Source organism: Chlorocebus sabaeus, chromosome 6 (assembly GCF_047675955.1).
Source record: "Chlorocebus sabaeus isolate Y175 chromosome 6, mChlSab1.0.hap1, whole genome shotgun sequence".
NCBI classification, from domain to species: Eukaryota; Metazoa; Chordata; class Mammalia; order Primates; family Cercopithecidae; genus Chlorocebus; species Chlorocebus sabaeus.
This window is the reverse complement of record NC_132909.1, coordinates 58955649-58975028: the sequence shown is the minus strand read 5'-3', so window position 1 is coordinate 58975028 and position 19380 is coordinate 58955649. Positions and strand designations below refer to the sequence as shown.

At 60.9% G+C, this 19380-nt stretch overlaps 1 protein-coding gene across 1 annotated transcript; it reads right to left on the bottom strand.

The window, feature by feature from the left end:
- Window positions 1-2087: 2087 nt before the first annotated feature.
- Window positions 2088-19380, bottom strand: CACTIN (cactin, spliceosome C complex subunit). The gene is made up of 10 exons (XM_007994789.3): window positions 19144-19380; window positions 15587-16061; window positions 12878-12973; window positions 12321-12466; window positions 11265-11427; window positions 11056-11170; window positions 5876-6068; window positions 4957-5079; window positions 4552-4853; window positions 2088-3852 (listed from the first exon to the last, which is right to left on the bottom strand). The coding sequence occupies exons 1-10, from the start codon at window positions 19308-19310 to the stop codon at window positions 3362-3364; spliced, it is 2271 nt and encodes a 756-aa protein (XP_007992980.3). The 5' UTR covers window positions 19311-19380; the 3' UTR covers window positions 2088-3361.

Below are 19380 nucleotides of genomic sequence, written 5' to 3'. Positions count from 1 at the left end.
GGGCAGATGTGGGGGGAGGAGGATGTGGGACCGGGGCTCCAGATGAGGGGGCAGTGAGAGGTGGAGGAAGGCTGTCCTGTCCCCACTTCCTCCGTCCTTGGCCCTGAGATAACAAGGACAATGTCTCTTCAGGGAAGCAGCCTGGGCAGGGTTCAGAGAATGACACTTGCATTTAGCTTAAGTCTCACCACATCTCTGCAAGGCAGGGCGTAAAAATACTCTAAATTTTAGAGATGGGGAAACTGAGGCCTGAATAGGGAACGATGCCGCACCCACGTGTGGGATTGGAACATGAGCGCTGGGCTTCCCAGTCGTCTGGGGCTGGTTGCTGGAGGTCTCCTGGTCTTGGCCCGCCCCTCACAGGCACCTCGGGTTCAATGGGAGCACAGGAGGCTCTGGTGGGAGGAGTTGTGAGGGGCTGGAGGGCAGATGGTGGGAACAGAGGCCAGGCTCAGGATGTGCCCCCCGTGGCTGCGGTTTTCCGGCAAGGACCGGGCAGGGAGCTTCTATTCTTAGCTCTGGACATGGCTAAAGTCAGGAAGTTGGGGTGGGGGCAGGGCAGCTTCCAGGACACCGGGTGAACCTGGGGCCAGGGTTGGGAGTCATGGGGCAGATGGGGTGGGGGTGTGCAGAGCCTACCCCTGGCCCCCACCTCCAGTCTGCCTACAGAGTCTCCCTGACACCCGGCTCGGAGGCCCTCCCCGGCTCACGTGCCCTCCGTAGCTCCCTGGTGCCCTGCTCCCCCAGGCTCCTTAGCTTGGCCTGAGCCCTGTGTGCCCCCTGCCCTGGGAGGCCTCTGGCAAATCATATGCCTTGCCATTTATATGACAGCCATCTCCCTTGGGGTACAAAGGGCAAGCGAGGAGGAGGGAGCAGGATGTGGGGGCTGGGGGGACCTCTGCAGGGGCGGGTGGGGAAACTGAGGCAGGGACAGGGATGGTGGTCTGGGATTGGCATTCTCCAAGGTAGAGAAACCCAGCTTCTAATACTGGCTCTGCCACTTTCTGGGCTTGAAAACGTGGGCTTATTGTGGGCCTCAGTTTCCCGAGCAGCCAAATGGAAGTAAATATTGTCACATATTGCTGGTGTGAGGTCTGGGTTAGGCCCAGTATGGGCTGGACTGCACCAGCCACGCACACACAACCTGGGCTGTGACTACAGAACCCAGCCTGTCTCAACCACCACTCTGGGTTCAAAAGTGCCTTGTGGTGTTGAGGATGTAGAGAGCTGCGATCACGCCACTGCACTCTAGCCTGTCTCAAAAGAACAAAAAGTGCCTCCCGAGCCCAGCCCGGACTCAGCCCTGCTCCCACCAGCCTGTCCTGATCGGCGGTGGAGCTGGCCAGGGACCCACGCAAGAGGCTGCCCAGAGGATTCTAAGATGGCTCTGGCCATCTGCCGTCGACTTGTGACGTCTGCTAAAGGCTAGGCCGGGGATGGCGGTGCCGTGTGTGCTGCAATGCGATTTGGGATTCTGGAGCAGGCTGGTCAGGGTCTGCAGCGTGGAGGGGACTCTGATCAGATGCACTTCCCTGGCCAGTTGCCAAGGCCTGTGCCAGAGACTCCTGGGATCCTGTTAGAGGCTGGGGCTGGGAGGTGACCAGTGACTGGGGGGAGTGCAGGATCTGCCTCCCACCTCTGCCTACTGCGGTGAGGACATTTGGGGAGGCTCATCCTGGGCACTGCGGCACACTGGGCAGCATCCCTGGCCTCCACCCACTCCATGCCAGGAGCAGTCCCAAGGCGGGACCACCACCACGAATGTCTCCAGGCATGGCCAAGCGCTGCCCCGACGACAGCCTGGGCCCAGGCCAGCAGCTGTGTCCGCCCTTGTACCCTCCCTCCCGTCGTCTGGGGAATGGACCATCACCCCACTGTGGGAAGCAACGCAGAGGGGGTGGGGGGCAAAGACAGACCCGGGCACTAACGCAGCTCCCGAGGGACCACCGGGCCCCAGTTGGGTGCCGTGTTGCTTCCCAGGCTCTTCCCTTGTGACGAATGCACCGTGTCACAAACGCCGCCAGCAACTAGCGCAGCGGGTGTGGGGCGCTGGGGACGCTGCACTCTGCATTCCGGCAAACCTGAGATTATTCTAAAATAAAACGTTTATTAAAAAAACATGCAATCTTGTCAATAGGCCAGTTCCATGAGAATAAAATATCTTTTTTCCCCACCTACAAAAGTCTTTTTAGAGAAACAAACGAACCTATTTCCAGATGAGGCAGGGCGTCTGGGCGGGGCTGTGGGTGGTCTGGGGCTGGTGACTGGTGAGGTTGGGTGGCCCTTTGGGGGTCTGGGAGGCGCATTCCATTTTGCTTCCGTTGGAGATGTTCCCGTCAGATGCTGAAGGAACAAGCCTGCCGGCTGGGCCACTCCAACCTGGGCTGTGGCATCCGTGTGGCCCTCGGCCCTCCTGGCCTGAGAAAGGGGAATGAGACGGAGCTACAGTCCTGACACGGGCGGAACTCGGGGTCACTGGTCTCCTGCCCCAAGGCCCTGTGAGCAGGCCAGATGGGGGGATCCCCGGAGGAAGCCCCTCACCATTCTCCAACCCCCAGGCTTGGGGAGCCCCTGCCCTCCAGGCCCTGTGCTCGGAGGCTGGGGGAGAACGGCTCAGCGGCTTTTGGTTCCCATGACCATGAGAGGAACGGGCACCCCGACGCGCCTTCCACACCCTGCTGCGGGGAAATGGAGCCACAGCCAGCAGGGTGAGTTGGGGGCCACGCCCTGCAGAGTTTGGGTGTCCACAGATGGTCTCTTCCACAGTGGCGGATCAGGTGCCAGCAGCGTTCTGGCCTCAATGCTGCCAATGCGGGTGAGGGTGGCCTGTGGGCAGGGCTGGAGCTGCCCCACAGCCGCGGGCTCTGCCTCACGCCCAATGGGTGCCCCGTGATGTGTCGGGGCTGGCCTTGAGTTTCCTGCTTCTCACAAGCCTGGCGCCGCCAAGCCCGGGCCCCGCTGGCCCATCTCCAGGGCACCTGTGTGGCTGCCACCTGGGGCAGGCCCTGTGGACCCCACACCCAGCCTGGCTGAGGGGCGGCGGAGCGTGTCCGCCTGGGCAGTGAGGTCAGCTGGTGGCTGCTGGCCGCCCTTGTGCTCTAAAGATGCCCCCAGCGCCCCCTCTGATGCATTGGGACCCTGGGCCAGCCTGTCCCAGCGTGTCCTCAGCTCACCAAGGCAGGCTCTGTGGTGACCCTCCTTTTACATAGGGGGAAACTGAGGCCCGGCAAGGGGAAGATGCAGCCTGAGACGTGAACCCGTGGCCCTTCAGCCCAGACAGTGGCCCTGGAGTGACTGTCAGCTTCACCAAAGTCCCTTTATTGCGGCCCCCGAGGACACCTGCCTGCCCTTCCCCGGGGCATCACCGCCGGTAGCGGTAGCGCTTGAAGTGGAACCACAGCTGGAAGATGCCGTTGGCAAACTGGCAGCGGAAGCCGTGGCGGTGCGAGTATTCCCACTCGCGGTTGACGATCTTGAAGGCGATGTCCTCGTAGGGCGGCCCCGCGTGGAAGCGCAGGATGGCGAAATCCTTGTTGTCGGGGCAGGCCTCCAGGAAGTACTCGGGCGTGGAGCGCTTGTCGATGAGGTCGGGGTAGAAGATGTTGAACTTGTAACCCTGCACGATCTTGGGCGGCGGGTTGTCGAAGTCGTAGTGTGTCTGGTTGTACTTGTTCCACTCGAAGCCCGTGTGCACGCGGTTGAAGAAGCGCGGCTTGCGTGGCCGGTACTTGTCGGCCCACAGGTAGGCCTTGCCGGTGAGCGGCATCTCCACGCTGAACTGCGCCTCGTCCTGGCCCATGCCCTCCTTGGCCCGCCGGAAGAAGATGTCCTCGGCGCTCTCGCTGGCGTCTCCTGCGGGCAAGACGGCGTTCACCCGGGCCTCGGCCTTCCCCTGCGTCCTGGCCTCCCTCCCAGCCTCTCTGACAGGGGAGGCCGCTGGTGTCTCCCACAAAAGGGAAACAGGCTGGGGCGGGCTAAGGCATATGGTGGGGGACAGGGCCTGGGGGACCCTAAGACCCGCACTATCTACCCTGGGCCCCGGACCTTGGTTGTTCTATCTATTGTCCTCCTGGGTGGGGACCAAGCGCAGCACGCTTCCCCGCCAAGCAGCAGGAGAGCCTGGTGGTTAGGGCCTGGCTGCGGGGTCCAGCCCCACGCACGACCCCCGAGGGGGTCCTGGCCCAGGAATTTTCTGAAGCTGGTATTTTCTCCTCTGTCTTAGGACGGAGGCCGCCCAGGCAGTGCTCGGACAGCAGCCTGTGAAAGCTACCACCACCTGTGGCCCCAAGGCCAGCGGGCCAGCAAGCCCAGGATGAATCAGTGAACGCCCCAGGGCACGTGCAGGTGACTGAACGGATGCTCAGAGACCCGGGGGACAAGAATGGAGCAGCAAGAATGGAGCAGCTCCCCATTGACGCCAGGGGCTTCCCCCAGGAAATGAGGCTGGAGGAGCCCCGCCCCCTGCAAGTCCAGCCCCGCCCCCTGCATCTCCAGCCCCGCCCCTAGCTGGACCCACTGGCCCCGCCCCCTTGCCTCCAGCCCCGCCCTTACCCGTGACCTGGAGCTGCTGGCGCGAGAGCTGCAGGCGCTGCAGGTCCTCGTCTGGCTCCAGCACGTGCGCGTCCAGTGGCAGCTCGTGCGCCGTGAGCAGCCGCGGGCTGTACCTGCCAGCGTCGTAGTCATCCAGGCTCTGCTGAATCAGGTCCTCCTCCATGAGCACCGCCTCGCCCTCGCCCTCGCCCTCACCGTCGCCGTCGCCCTCTGTCGTGGCCGCGCCGTCCACCTCGGCCTCCGCCGGGCCGCCCTCCGAGGAGGGCCCGGGCGGGGTGGGCGCCGCGTCCTCAGGCTCCAGGCTGGGGAGGAGAGAGCGTTGGAGGGGCGGAGGCCGCCCACGGCCCCTCCATCCTGTTCCGCGTCTGCATCGGCGTCCAGGGGTGCCGGCCGGGCCGGGCCTACCTGCGGCTGGGGGACTGAGGCTCCTGCTTAAGGATGGGGAACAGCGGCTCGCTCTCCACACCCTGCTCCTGCTTCAGTTTGTACAGCTTCTGCCGCAGCACGTCCTGGTGGCGCTCGCGCAGCCTGGGACGCAGGGCCGGGGTCACCCACGTGGAGGCAAAGGGGCTCCACGCCCCAACCCCACAGAGATTCTCACCCCCCTTTTTGCTGCAAAGACCCTGAGAAGGTGGCGAGCAGCCACGGCTCTGGCTGGGACGCTTGGCCAGTTCAGGGTCAAGGCTTATGGGAGCGAGGACGAGGGGACCCAGCTACCCGGAGAACCATCCTCTGGCAGGGAGGGGTGGGTCTGGGTCTCACATTGGAGTCTCAGTGTCTTGTGGCTGGGGCTGGCCAGGAGAAGGGGCCCAGCAGGACACCAGCCAACAAGCATGATACATTTAGAGACATTTACAGATTAGCAAGGGAAACATGTATTTACACAGCGGTGCCAAAAGCACTCCAGGAATCTGTACACAGCCAGAGGCCGGGAGGCAACAGCGCCGCGAGGGCGCGGGCCGGGGGGAAGGCAGCATGGACAGGCAGGCGGCCTCAGGGCTTCCCGTGATGCCGTGGCTGCTGGAGCCAAGTACTCGTTAAACGGCAGAAGCTCCTGGGGAGCCCTGTGAGACCAACGGGGCTCAGGACTCCGGGTGAGGGCACCGGAGCATCCTGGGGCCTTCCCGCTAGGGGACGGGCCTGCGTGACCCCCAGCCCCCCTTCATCACTCATAGGTGGGCCCCAGCCAGTTGGCACTTTCCTGCCCCCTCCACCCCACAAGGTCCCAGGAGGACGCGAGACCCACCCCACCCAGGACCCAGGAGGGGGCGAAACCCACCCCACCTGGACGGCACCACCCCTGGTGCCCGCACCCAGTGCTCACCGGGCCCGCGCCATGTGGGCACGCAGCTGCTGCAGGAGGCTCTCCCAGTAGCCCATGTCCAGGTTGGGGCCCCCAGCGCGGATCTTGCCCTCAATGCCCTGGAAGATGACCTGCAGCTGGTTGTATGTCTTCCCCTTGAACACCGACTGCACGTCGGAGCTGACGGAGGCGTTGACCCCCTCGCGGCGCTCACCTGCAACAGGGTGGGGTCATGGGGGGGTGGTTCCACATTTCCTAGATGCTCCTCCACCCCATCAGGGCCTCCTCCCCTGCCATGGGGGGTCCCCCTCCCCCCTCTTCCCCCACAGGGGTCCCATCCAGTCCAGTTCCCTCCCCTCACAGGGGTCCCGCCTCCTCCCTGATCTCAGGTTGCCCCACTCTGGCCACAGCGGAGGGGACGGGTGGGCGGAGGCTGGGAGCCATGTTAAAATGCAGATGCTGCCTTGCCTGGAGGCCCAGGCCCCTAGTGTTGGGGAGGCCACGACTGGCATTCTCAGCCCTGAGAATGACCTCCCTAAGTGAGTCTGACATGTGGGTCTGGTCGTGGGCCCGGCCCACCAACCTGGCCCAACTCTGCCCTGGCCTTGGGCAGCCCATGAGGGAGTGAGGGGTGTGCTCGGTAGCCAAGTTCTCTGGAATTCAGATCTGCTCTGCCAGCCTGGGCTGTGTGACTGTGGGCAAGTAGCTTGCCCTCTCTGGGCCTTGGTTTCCCTCTGTGAAGCCCAATGATCCAGGGAGCTCTGCCCTGGCAAAGAAGGCCGCCCTGCTGGCCCCTGGGGAAGTCCTGGGGCCGCCCCCCATCCTACATGGAGTCTGGCATCTATCACTGGCCCGGGGGCCCAAGGCTCAAGTCCCTCCTCTATAGACGGGGAGGCCGCTGACGGTGGGAGTGGGTGCTGGGAGGCTGGAGCCCAGCCTGACTCCACGTGCTCTGCCCACACCACGTGGCATGCCGGCAGCCTCAGGGCTGCTTTGAGGACACTGCCACCCACCCTGCTGGGTCTGGCCTCACCTCACAACCCTGCCCCCCTTGCTGCCCATGCCAGACCCCTGCCACCTCTGGGCCTTTGCACGCGCTGTGCTTCCTGCCAGCCACCCATCCTTCTCTGTCCCGTTCGCCTCCTGAATTCCTCGCATCCTCCATGCTCAGTGAGAACATCCCTTCCGCCAGGAAGCCCTCCCTGACCATCCGGTGATGGCAGCTTCCCGAGGTGGGCACTGAGGCTCGGTGCTGCTGCTCCCTGCACCGTGCTGGGCCCACAGGCAGCTTGGTGTATGGCTGTTGGGGACACACCAGGTGGAGGTGACCAGCGCAGGCACCCTGCTCGAAACCTGCCTTCTCCAGTCCCCACTGGCGGACAGAGGGTTAAGAGGCCCACACCCAGACCACAGGGGACTGGATAGAGTCTAGATGAACCCGAGTCCCCTCCAGCCAATCACCTGGGACCATGGAATCGGCACCCAGAGCTGCAGCCCCTTTGCTGGGCGCTAAGTGGCACTGAAATCTGTGGCAGCCACAGCCAAGCAGAACGTGGCTGTGCTCGGACAGGCGGGGCTGCCACGAACACTGAAACCCAAGCCGAAGAGCCCAGCCGCGAGGCTCCCGGGAAGCCAGGCACCACCAAGTCAGCATTTATAGAAAGTCGGTCTGGACGTGCTGCTGCATGTCCGGACACCTCCCGAATGCCCACAAGGGGGCCCACAGCAGCTTAGGTTTAGGGGGGCCCCAGCAGCTGCTAGAGGCTGGGGGTGCAGGCCAAGGGCCCCGGGGTTTCGTGGAGAGAGGCCAGGCCCTATACAGGGTGGGAGGCTAATGAGGCTGAGCTGGGATGACCCCCATTTTCTACTGCACAACCTACTGTAGGGTTAGAACTTCCTAGAAAAAGCTAGGGGCACCAAAATCTCACAAATCACCATTAAAGAACTCATTCATGTAACCGGCCAGGCGCAGTGGCTCACGCCTGTAATCCCAGCACTTTGGGAGGCTGAGGTGGGTGGATTACGAGGTCAGGAGATCAAGACCATCTTGGCTAACATCGTGAAACCCTGTCTCTACTAAAATACAAAAAATTACCCGGGTGTGGTGGTGTGCCTGTAATCCCAGCTACCTGGCAGGCTGAGGCAGGGGAATCACTTGAACCCGGGAGGCGGAGGTTGCAGTGAGCTGAGATCGTGCCACTGCACTCCAGCCTGGCGACAGAGCAAAACTCCGTCTCAAAAAGAAAAAGAAAAAGAAAAAAACCAAAAACAACAACAAAAACACCTTATTCATGTAACCAAACACCACCTGTTCCCCAATAACCTACAGAAATAAAAACTTAAATGATTTTGTAAGAAAAGAAAAAGTATGCAGTGGTTCACGCCTTTAATCCTAGCCCTTTTGGAGATGAGGCAGGAGGATTGCTTGAGGCCAGGAGTTCAAGACCAGCCTGGGAAACACAGTGAGACCCCATCTCTACAAAAAAATTTAAAAAGTGGCTGGGCACGGTGGCTCACACCTATAATCCCAGTACTTTGGGAGGCTGAGGCGGGTGGATCGTGAGGTCAAGAGATTGAGACCATCTTGGTCAACATGGTGAAACCCCGTCTCTACTAAAAATACAAAAATTAGTTGGGGCCGGGCGCGGTGGCTCAAGCCTGTAATCCCAGCACTTTGGGAGGCTGGGACAGGCGGATCACAAGGTCAGGAGATTGAGACCATCCTGGCTAATATGGTGAAACCCCGTCTCCACTAAAAAATACAAAAAACTAGCCGGGCAAGGTGGTGGGCGCCTGTAGTCCCAGCTACTCGGGAGTCTGAGGCAGGAGAATGGCGTGAACCCGGGAGGCGGAGCTTGCAGTGAGATCCAGCCACCGCACTCCAGCCTGGGGGACAGAGCGAGACTCCATCTCAAAAAAAAAAAAAAAAAATTAGTTGGGCGTGTTGGCACGCGTCTGTAGTCCCAGCTACTTGGGCAACTGAGGCAGAAGAATCACTTGAATCTGGGTGGCGGAGATTGCAGTGAGCCGAGATCGCACCATTGCACTCCAGGCTGGTGACAGAGTGAGACTCCTTCTCAAAAAATAAGTAAAATAAAATGAATTAGCTGGGTGTGGTGGTGAGTGCCTATACTCCCAGCTACTACGGAGGCTGAGGCGGGAGGATCACCTAAGCCCAGAAAGTCGAGGTTACAGTGAGCCTTGATCGTGTCACTCAACTCTAGCCTGGACGACAGAGCGAGACCTTGTCTCTGAAAAATGAAAAGTAAAAGAAAAAGCCCAATTAATTTAAGAAGACCAAGACAGGGGCTCTGTGGGTCTCTGAGGGGACAGTAAAATCAAGACCCCTTGTTTCCCTACTCCTGGAAATCATGCTGAAAGAAGAATCAGAAAAACTCCCTCAGAGGACACCAAAGCCACCTGGGATCCCCAGCTGTAATGTGTGAGGGGGAAGGTGGGCTGAGGCAGACGTGGTGGAGGCAGAAGGCCATGGAAGGGACGGAAGGGGCTGGGGCCTAGTACAATGGGGCATGCTGGAAATGCCTAAGCAATGGTGGAAACGCCTCCCAGGCTTATGGGAGGGGGCGGGGCCTAGGCAATGGTGGAAACGCCTCCCAGGCTTATGGGAGGGGGCGGGGCCTAGGCAATGGTGGAAACGCCTCCCAGGCTTATGGGAGAGGGCGGGGCCTAGGCAATGGTGGAAACGCCTCCCAGGCTTATGGGAGAGGGCGGGGCCTAGGCAATGGTGGAAACGCCTCCCAGGCTTATGGGAGAGGGCGGGGCCTAGGCAATGGTGGAAACGCCTCCCAGGCTTATGGGAGAGGGCGGGGCCTAGGCAATGGTGGAAACGCCTCCCAGGCTTATGGGAGAGGGCGGGGCCTAGGCAATGGTGGAAACGCCTCCCAGGCTTATGGGAGAGGGCGGGGCCTAGGCAATGGTGGAAACGCCTCCCAGGCTTATGGGAGAGGGCGGGGCCTAGGCAATAGTGGAAACGCCTCCCAGGCTTCCTGCAGCCAGCGGGTAGGGTCTGGGGCTTCTGAAGGAAAATGTGCTGCCCCCAGAAGTCTTTCTCCAGCCCCACTGCCACCAGCAGGAGCACACAAAGACCCTTACGGACACATCTCTGATGCTAGAGAATCGCCCTGCCTCTCTGAGGTTACGGGAGGATGCGTCCCACGGAGGCAACCACTGGAGGGACCGGATGGCTGAGTGACCTCCACCTCCGGGGAAGACGAGCTCCCCTGGAAAAGAGGAAAGTCACAGGCTCTTTCCTAGAAGGACCTGCCACAGACCATGCTAAGGGCTGTAAATGACACTGACCCAGCCTCCAGGGATCCAAGGCCACCATGGGCTGGTGGCAGCCAAGGCCTGAGAGAGAGGGCAGCAGAAGGACCTGGTCTGTTGACAGGGATGCGTGGCCCATGAGAGCCAGGCATTGTTACAGCAGCTGCTGGGGCGTGGATTCTGGGGGAGAGGGGCCAGGGCTGCTGTGGTTGGCTTTTATACCAGGGGTCTCATCTAGGGCAGTTCTGCCCCCAGGGGACTCTGGGCAATGTCTGGGACATCTGCGGTTGTCAGGACTAGGGGTGCTCCTGACCCGGGGTGGGTGGAGGCCAGAGACGTTGCTCAGCACCCCGCAGTGCCCAGGACGGCCCCACCCTAGGGAACGGCCCAGCCAGAATGTCCGCAGTGCTCGGGGTAGACGCTTTAGAGCGTCCCAGGTGACCATATGTGTGCAACTGCACGGAGGGCAGGGAAACGTGATTTTAAAAGCCCATCAGGTTGTAAGAGCATGAACTGACCCGTGGGAGGGGGAGCGCCCTGAACCCGGGCTGCGCAGCCTTCAGGCCGGGTGGAGTGAGACCTGCTCTCACACAGGCAGGAACACCGTGAGCACTGACACCCGAGCAGAAAGCCCTGCGGCTCCAGGAGGCCAGGCACCACCGAGTCCGAGTTTACCGGATGCCGGCTCTGGACGCTGCTGGCCCTGCACCCTAGACAAAGGCCCGCCCCCCGCACCCCTCCCAGGGCCTACTGTCTGCTGCTGCCGCCCCCTGGTGGCTTGGCCCAGAAGGGGAGGCCCCAGCTGGGGAAACTGAGGCCTGAAGAGAGCACCAGGCCCCACAGCAAGTCTGAGGCTTCTGGGTAAACCCTGCAGCCCCCGCAGCTCCCCCAGAGCCCAGGTGCATGCCCACAGTTACCTGGCCCCTTGCCCGAGGCCTCCAGCTTGCGGAGCTTGGAGATCTCGTCCTCGGTGATGGTGGTCATGTCCCGCCAGAAGTCGGCGTTCTTGCCCTGCTCCAGCTCCATGTAGACCTGGGGGCAGGGGGCGGGGGTCAGGGCACGCGCGCGGCTGGGGTGGGATGGGGGCGAGGGTGCAGTTGGAGGAGCATCGGGTGGGGCCGGGTACCTGGATGTCCTCCAGCAGGTCCTCCATGTCGGCCACAGTGAGGCCGTTGAGGAACGTGTAGGGCTCGTGCATCTCCACAGCCAGGTCGTCATCTTCAGCGCTGATGTACTTGGCCAGCAGGTCGATGGGCTTGGCCCGCCCGTCCCGGATGCGGATCTTGGAGCTGTGGGAAGCGGGGAAGGTGGGGTCAGAGCCTGGGATGTACCCTCCACGCTGAACACACTGCCCTTGGGGTGACTGCACCAGTGGGAGCTGGGGAGGGGGCCTAACATGCTGGGGGTGGTCAGGGAAGGCTTCCTGCAGGAAGAGGTGGCGGCATAATGTAGAGTGAGCCGGGTCAGCCAGAGGGCACAGGCCAGCAGGGCAAAGTGCACACAGCGTGGGCCCGGAGGGTGGGCCAGGTGGGAGGGCTTCCTGGAGGGCCTCTGGGATGTGCCTGGGAGGGTGGCTTCTATGTGGACGGTGATGGGGAAGAGTGGAGGAGCTGAAGCAGAGGCAGGCTGAGGGGCCACAGTAGTCCCTGCCTCACAACCACCTCCTCCCCGATGCAGACAACTCGGGGCGGAGAGCCAGGGCTTCTGCTCTGGGCCTGCAGGGGTACGTGTGGCAGGCGGTCCCTGGCCCAACCGAAGAGAACCCGTCACCAGGCAGGCCTGAGCTGGGAGGAGCCTGATGTCACCCACCACGGGGCCCAAGGCAAGCAGGAATACCCCGGAGCCTCAGCTTCCTTGTCTGTAAACCGGGTGGACAGGGGCGCCCTCGTGGGCAGAGTGTGGGAGGGACAACCGTGGTCGGTGCAGGCCCGGCGTCCAGCACACACGGTGGCGTGGGGTGCCGTACACCTGGGCCCGTCTCCTCTGCACCCAGTCCAGCGTGGGAGGGCAGGAGGCAGGAACCTCGCTGCCCGGGAAGGGGTCAGGAAGGGAAGGTTCCAGGAAGTGCCGCGTGGGACCCTGAGGGGTGGGAGAGCAGTGGCCTCCAGACAGGGTGCAGGGTGCCAGCCAGTGCCCGGCCCTGGCTCGAGTCTGGGTCAGGGGAGGGGAGGCCCCGGCGCACCGAAGTTTGGCCTGCTGCAGGTGGAAGTTGTCCTCCTGCTCCTCCCACGTCTTGAAGTGCTCCGCCTCCTTCTCACGCTGCAGCATCTCCAGCTCCTGCTCGCGCATGGCCTTCTCGCGCTCCCGCTCCAGTCGCAGCTGCTTCACCTGCAGGCACAGGAGGCTGAGGGCAGCCGGGGCCGTGAGGTCTGCTGGGCTGCGATGGGGGCCCAGCCCCCACCTGGCTGCCCTGGGCACAGGGATTGGTCCGGAGATGCCTGTGCTGGTGGACAGACCTTGGGAAGGGAGGGCCCTCCTGCCTGAGACTCAGCAGCTCAGAGCACTGGGGTCCTCTCGGCGACCCTGAAGGGAGCATCTCAGAGTGAAGGCCCGAGGCCAGCAGAGCCAAGGTGGAGGGAAACAGCTTCCTGGGTCCATGGTCTAAGACCCTGGATCCAGCCTTACCTGAAGCCAGCCCCTAGGACTTCCCACCTAAGCCCCCTCGAGTTCCGCCACAGGGGGTGGGCCTCCAGGCCCTGGAGAGGGAGGGCCCTGCCCAGCAGGCTGGTGGGCGCCTACCTTCTGCAGCTCCAGTCGGTTGTCCTCCTGGATCCTCTTGTTCCGCTCCTTCAGCTCCTTCTCCTCCAGGTGGCTGATCCCCTTCTTCTCTAGGGCCTGGAAGCGCCAAGCACACCCGTCTGAGCACAGACCTGCCCCCTCGCCCCCCTCCTCGGCTCCTTTGTCCAAGAGATTGACCATGGCCCTCGTTTTGCAGAGAGAGGCAACCTGCCCACACTGCACGTCTTCCAACCCCCTCCTCAATGCTCCTGAAACCAAGTGGATCCAATTCAGCACAGACACGGAGCCCCACTGGGAGTGAGGTGTATGCAAAGGGGAAGAAGGGGCCACCCCAACTTCCAACAGGGGCCTCACTCAGGGCCACCCCAATCCTAACAGGGGAGACTTGCTTGGGGCCACCCCAACTCCCAACAGGAGGGCCTCGATCAGGGCCTCCCCAGCCCCCAACAGAAGAGCCTTGCTCCGGGCCTGCTGACTCGCTTTACCCGGGAGTCTGGCTGCTTCGGATGTGAAGGCCATGACCTCAGCAAGTCAGGGTCCCCCACTGTGCGTGGAGGGGGGCAGGAACAGTGAGTGGAGGCAGCAGCGGCTCTGAAAGCAAACCTGTGGGGTCATGGGGCCCGGTCCACACAGCAGGGCACGGGGCAGCCATGGATGGGCACCGTCCCAGCCTGGAGCCCCTCAAAGCTGGCTTCTTCCAGCAGCTGTCTAGGAGCCTGGTGCGGAGCCCCCACTTCCCAACCACCCTCCCCAGGTTCCAGGCGCTCCATCGCCATGAGGGTGTTCCAGGACCCCCTGCCACCCAGAAGAACCTGCCTCCAGGGACACAGGCTGCCTGGCTGGGGACCACCCCCTAGATGCCCAGGCCACTCTGTGGTCTATCCAGCCCAGCCTGGGGCCACTTCCACAAGTGTTAATCATGACCACATCTTCCTCCTCCACGGCTGCCCTCCCAGGGCTCACGGCGGTGCCCAGCACACCGCAGGCGCACAGCACACAGTGGCGATGAAGTGCCAGGCAGCAGTGGGTGCCTCAATAAAGAACCCTGGGGGGCCTGGGGAGCAAGGGGCCAGGAAGGGCTCTCTCAAGAGGGGACATGTCAGTTGAGGCCTGACAAAAGAGAACAGCCCGGAAAGGGGCAGAGCGTGGCCAGGCAGGGGTGCAGCGGGGTGAGGGCCCCAAGGCGGAAGGAGCCCGCTGTGTTCTCAGATGACACTGGGCAGAAGCCACCTGGGGACCCCACAGCTCCCAACTGCGCAACCGGCGAGCAGGTGCAGTCGGCCCAGCCCACCCGTTGCCTGCTCCACCCCCTCCACATGTGGGCGCTGCTTCAGATGAGCTGTGTCCCCCACAGGCACATCCCCATCTGAACCCCTGCAGCTGTAACCGTGACCCTATGTGAAAGGAGGTCTTGCCGGGCACGGTGGCTCACGCCTGTAATCCCAGCACTTTGGGAGGCCAAGGCAGGCGGATCACTTGAGGTCAGGAGCTCGAGACCAGCCTGACCAACATGGTTCAACTCCATCTCTACTAGAAATACAAAAATGAGCCGAGTGTGGTGGCACACGCCTGTGATTCCAGCTACTTGGGAGGCTGAGGCACGGGAATCACTTGAACCTGGGAGGTAGAGGTTGCAGTGAGCCAGGATCGCGCCATTGCACTCCAGCCTGGACAACAGAGTGAGACTCTGTCTCAAAAAGAAAAAAAAAAGTGATGAGGTCTCGCAGACGTAGGTAAGATGAGGTCATCCTGGAGGTGGCAGGCCCTCATCCAACGCCTGGTGTCCTCATGAGAAGAGGAACATTCAGACACAGACACACGGAGGAGAAGGCCGTGTGGAGAGAGATGGGAAGCCAGCCAACCACACAACACAGGAACAGGCCGGGTTCTGCGGCTATGAGCCAGGGACGGCTCAGGAATCACCAGCCATGACTGGGAGCTGGGAGAGGCAGGAGGGGCTTCCCCTCGGCCCCCGGAGGGAGTGCGGTCCTGCCCACACCTGCCCGTGCCTTGATTTTGGACTTCTGGCCTCCAGAACGAAGAGATGAAAAGTTCTGTTGTTTTTTGCCACCAGTGTGGCTAGTGGTTACATGGGAGGCGCAGAATGAAACAACCAGCTCAAGACGACAGAGCACCTGGAACTGTGGAACCCTGTCCTGGGTACGTGATGCCAAGAGCTGGCTCTCCAGACAGGTTTTAGGTTGCGCTGGTGTTCGGGGCAAAGAATAGCTGAAGCTTACACCGCAAGAGACACACCTAATGGCAAGAAAGTGATGGTGAGCTGGGCGCAGTGGCTCACACCTGTAATCCCAGAACTCTGGGAGGCTGAGGTGGGAAAATCACTTGAGCTTAGGAGTTCGAGACCAGCCTGGCCAACACAGTGAGACTCCATCGCTACAAAAAAATACAAAATTAGCTGGGCATGGTGGTGGTGCTTGTGGTCCCAGAAAGTCAAAAGGTTGAGGAAGGAGGATCGCTGGAGGCCAGGAGGTCAAGGCTGCAGTGAGCCACAATCACGCACTGCACTCCAGCCTGGGTGACAGAGCGAGACCCTGTGTCCAAAAAAAAAAAAAAAAAACTGATGGCGGCAGAAGCCGGCTTATGCAGTCTTTCACGATTGAGTGCGGGCTGGGAGTGTCTCGAGTGTTGGGGTCTCCAGAAACAGCGGAAATGCTACAGGGACAGAGGCCGCCACCCGGCGGGGCCCACCTTGTTCCAGATGAAGGTGCCCAGCAGGTTGTTGTCTCCGAAGGGGTTGTCGGTGTTGGTGTAGCCCATGTACTCCTCACCCCAGCCCATCTTCTCCCGCTTCTTGCGCTCCTTGGCCTCCTTCTTGGCCAGCCGCCGTGCACGCTTCTCCTCGGGTGTCTCGAAGGCCTTCATCAGCTCCTCCTGCTGCTTCCGCTCCTCCCGCAGGCGCAGCCGCTCCTGCAGGTTCTGCTGCTGGCTCAGGGCGGCCGCGGCCGCCCGGGGGCTCTGGGATCGCCGTGGAGACGCAGAGCTGGACACTGAGGAGCTAGGGGACCAGGAGCGTGCACGCCGTCGCCGGTGAGCCCACTGGCCCCGTGACTGCTCCTCTCCCGAGTCTGACTGAGAGGACCCATTCCTCGAGCACCACCGGGACCGCGGGGGGCTCCGGCTTCGCATCCCTGAGCGCTGCCACCGCTCTTCCTCCGAATCTGACCTGCAGAGAGGACCCATGGACGCCTGCTCAGTGCCTGCCGCTGTCATCTGCTCCACAGATGCTTACTGGGTACCCATAGGGGGAGGGGGGCAGACACTGTTCTAGGTTCTGGGGATGTAGCAGTGACTCAAATACTGATGGCTTCTGCCTTCCTGGGCTTACCCTCTGGTGGGTCCCAACAAGGAAGAGGGCAATATATAAACACACTATGCAACAGCAGGCAGAGGCAGAAGCCAGAGAGTAGATGCCGAGCACAGGGGCTGGGGCTGCAGGGCTCAGGGCAGAGAGGGGCTCTCTCAGGAGCTGACACTGAGCCAAGGTCTGGAGGGAGTGGGGAGGCAGCGATGGGTGGATTTGGAGGGAGAGTGTTCCAGGCAGAACAAGAGCAAGGGCCTAGAGGCAGGCACTGACTTGGCACGTTCTAAGAACAACAAGGAAGTTGTGTGGCTGAGACAGAGTGTGGGGGAGAGGGAGGCGGCGAGGGCAGGGAGGTGGCTGGGGCTGGTGGTGCAGGAGTTATAAGGGTATGAACCAGGCGACCCAAACTCATCTAGGTTGTCAAGGGAGGGCTTCCTAGATGGAAGTGGCATTTGAACTGGTCCCACAGGATGGACAGGAGTTAACAAAAAAGAGCGCAGGGAATGGAAGATGCACAACCCCAGGGGTGGTTCAGGGGCCTTTAATTTTATTTATTAGAGACAGGGTCTATTAGACACAAAGTCTACTGGAGACAAGGTCTATATTTTTATTCATTAGAGAGAGGGTCTCCCTCTGTCACCCAGGCTGGAGTGCAGTGGCACGATCAGAGCTCACTGCAGCCTTGACCTCCTGGGCTCAAGCCATCCTCTCGCCTCAGCCTCCTGAGTAGCTGGGCCTACAGGCGCACAGCACCACGCCCAGCTAACTTTTTACATTTTTTGAACAGAGAGGGTCTTGCTATGTTGCCCAGGCTGGTCTTGAACTCCTGGGCTCAGGCAAGCCTTCTGTCTTAGCCTCCCGAAGTGCTGGGATTACAGATGTGAGCCACTGCACCCAGTCACGTTTAGGCGTCTTTGTACACACAGAACTGCCAAATATTTTGTTAAATGTTCTACCCATTAAGCTTATACCAAAAAATCTAAACTATGTTGAAACCAATCATTGCGGAGCCCTTAAATATTGGCCACAAATTCGACTGAATTTTCCTGAACATTAATTCTAACTACATATCTAGCGTGACAAATTATTGCAAATAATTCCACTACCAGAAAATGGCAGACAAAAAAACACAAAGATGACATTAACAAGACTTACGGGGCCAGGCGTAGTGGCTCACACCTGTAATCCCAACACTTTGGGAGGCCAAGGTGGGTGGATCACGAGGTCAGGAGGTCAAGACCATCCTGGCTAACACGGTGAAACCCCGTCTCTACTAAAAAATACAAAAAAACTAGCCGGGCGAGGTGGCGAGCGCCTGTAGTCCCAGCTACTCGGGAAGCTGAGGCAGGAGAATGGCGTGAACCCGGGAGGCGGAGCTTGCAGTGAGCCCAGATCCGGCCACTGCACTCCAGCCTGGGCGACAGAGCGAGACTCCATCTCAAAAATATAAAAAATGGCCGGGCGCGGTGGCTCAAGCCTGTAATCCCAGCACTTTGGGAGGCTGAGACGGGCGGATCACGAGCTCAGGAGATCGAGACCATCCTGGCTAACACGGTGAAACCCCGTCTTCACCAGAAAATACAAAAAACTAGCCGGGCGAGGTGGCGGGTGCCTGTAGTCCCAGCTACTCAGGAGGCTGAGGCAGGAGAATGGCGGAAACCTGGGAGGCGGAGCTTGCAGTGAGTCAAGATCCGGCCACTGCACTCCAGCCTGGGCGACAGAGCGAGACTCCGTCTCAAAAAATAAATAAATAAGAATTTAAAAAAATAAAAATAAAAACAAGACTTATGGCCAGGCATGGTGGCTCACACCTGTAATCCCAGCACTTTGGGAGATCTCTTGAGGGCCAGGATCACTTGAGGTCAGGAGTTCAAGACCTGCCTGGCCAACATGGAGAAACCCCAACTCTACTAAAAAATACAAAAATTAGCTGGGTTGGCAACATGCACCTGTAATCTCAGCTGCCTGGGAGGCTGAGGCTGAAGAATCGCTTGAACCCAGGAGGCACAGGTAACAGTGAGCCGAGATCGTGCCACTCCACCCAAGCCTGGGCGACAGAGGAAGACTCCGTCTCAAAAACAACCAACCAACCAACCACAGCAGATGAGTGAACTTGGCCCAGAGTGAGGCAAGACTGGCCTGAGTGTCACAGTCACGAAGGGGTTGAGCCAGCACTGGAGCCCCGGTCTGGGAATCAGTCCCTGTCACCATTCTGGTTTCTCTGTACTGGAGCCAGCTCAAGGCAAATCCGACTAAGTGTCCCATCTCCAGAAGCAAAGGACCATGGGCTGTGGGGAAGCTGAGATTAAGGTACTAGGAGTCAGCTGTGAGTCCTGCCAGCTGACACCGAGTCTTCTTCCCTCCCACAGTCCACCTCCATTAGCAAATGTTGTCACCTCTACTTCCAGAATCCCTCTGAAATCTACGCACTTTCCCCGCTGTGGTTGCCTACAGCCCCTGTCTCATCGAGGCTGCCATCATCTACTGTCTGGACAACCGTGCCGTCCTCCTCTGGTGCCGCTCCTGCCTACCCCGCTCCATCCCTTCTCCACCTTAAAGCCAGAAAGTTTGCAGAGTAAGTCAGTCCACGTCACTCCCCTGCCCAAACTCCTCTCAAGGCTCCCCATTTCCCTCCGACTAATAAGCAAGATCTAATGTGCTGAGCACACAGGGCTCGATATGATCTGGTCTCTAGTTACCTCCCCGCCGCTTCGCTCACCCGGCTCCGGGCTGTCCCTCCAACCACCCGGTCCCCTGCCTGGAACGCCTCTCGCCTTCCTTCCGCTGCCAGGTTAACTGTGACTCGTGGTCAGTTGTCCCCTTCTCCAGGAAGCCCTCCCCGAGTAAGTCGGGGATCTCCCAGTTCCCTGGGATCTCCAACCCTCGGTCGGGCGCTCCTGAGGTAGGAGCCGGATCCCCAGCGCTGCTCCCGCAGCGACCCCACCTACGCTCCCGGCTCCGCCGCCTCCGTCTGCGCCGTCCCTCGTCCTCCCGGCGCCGCCGGTTTCGCCGGCCATGGCTCCTGCTCCGACTTCGGCTCCCGCTCTGGCTCCGCTGCCTTCGGCCGCGGCGACCCGCTGACCGCGAGCGAGAGCGTGTGTCCCGACCCATCGGCTGGGCCACTGGCCGCGACGCTGACACCAATAGCCGAAGCCTGCGCTGGGGGCCTTTCTCGCTCACG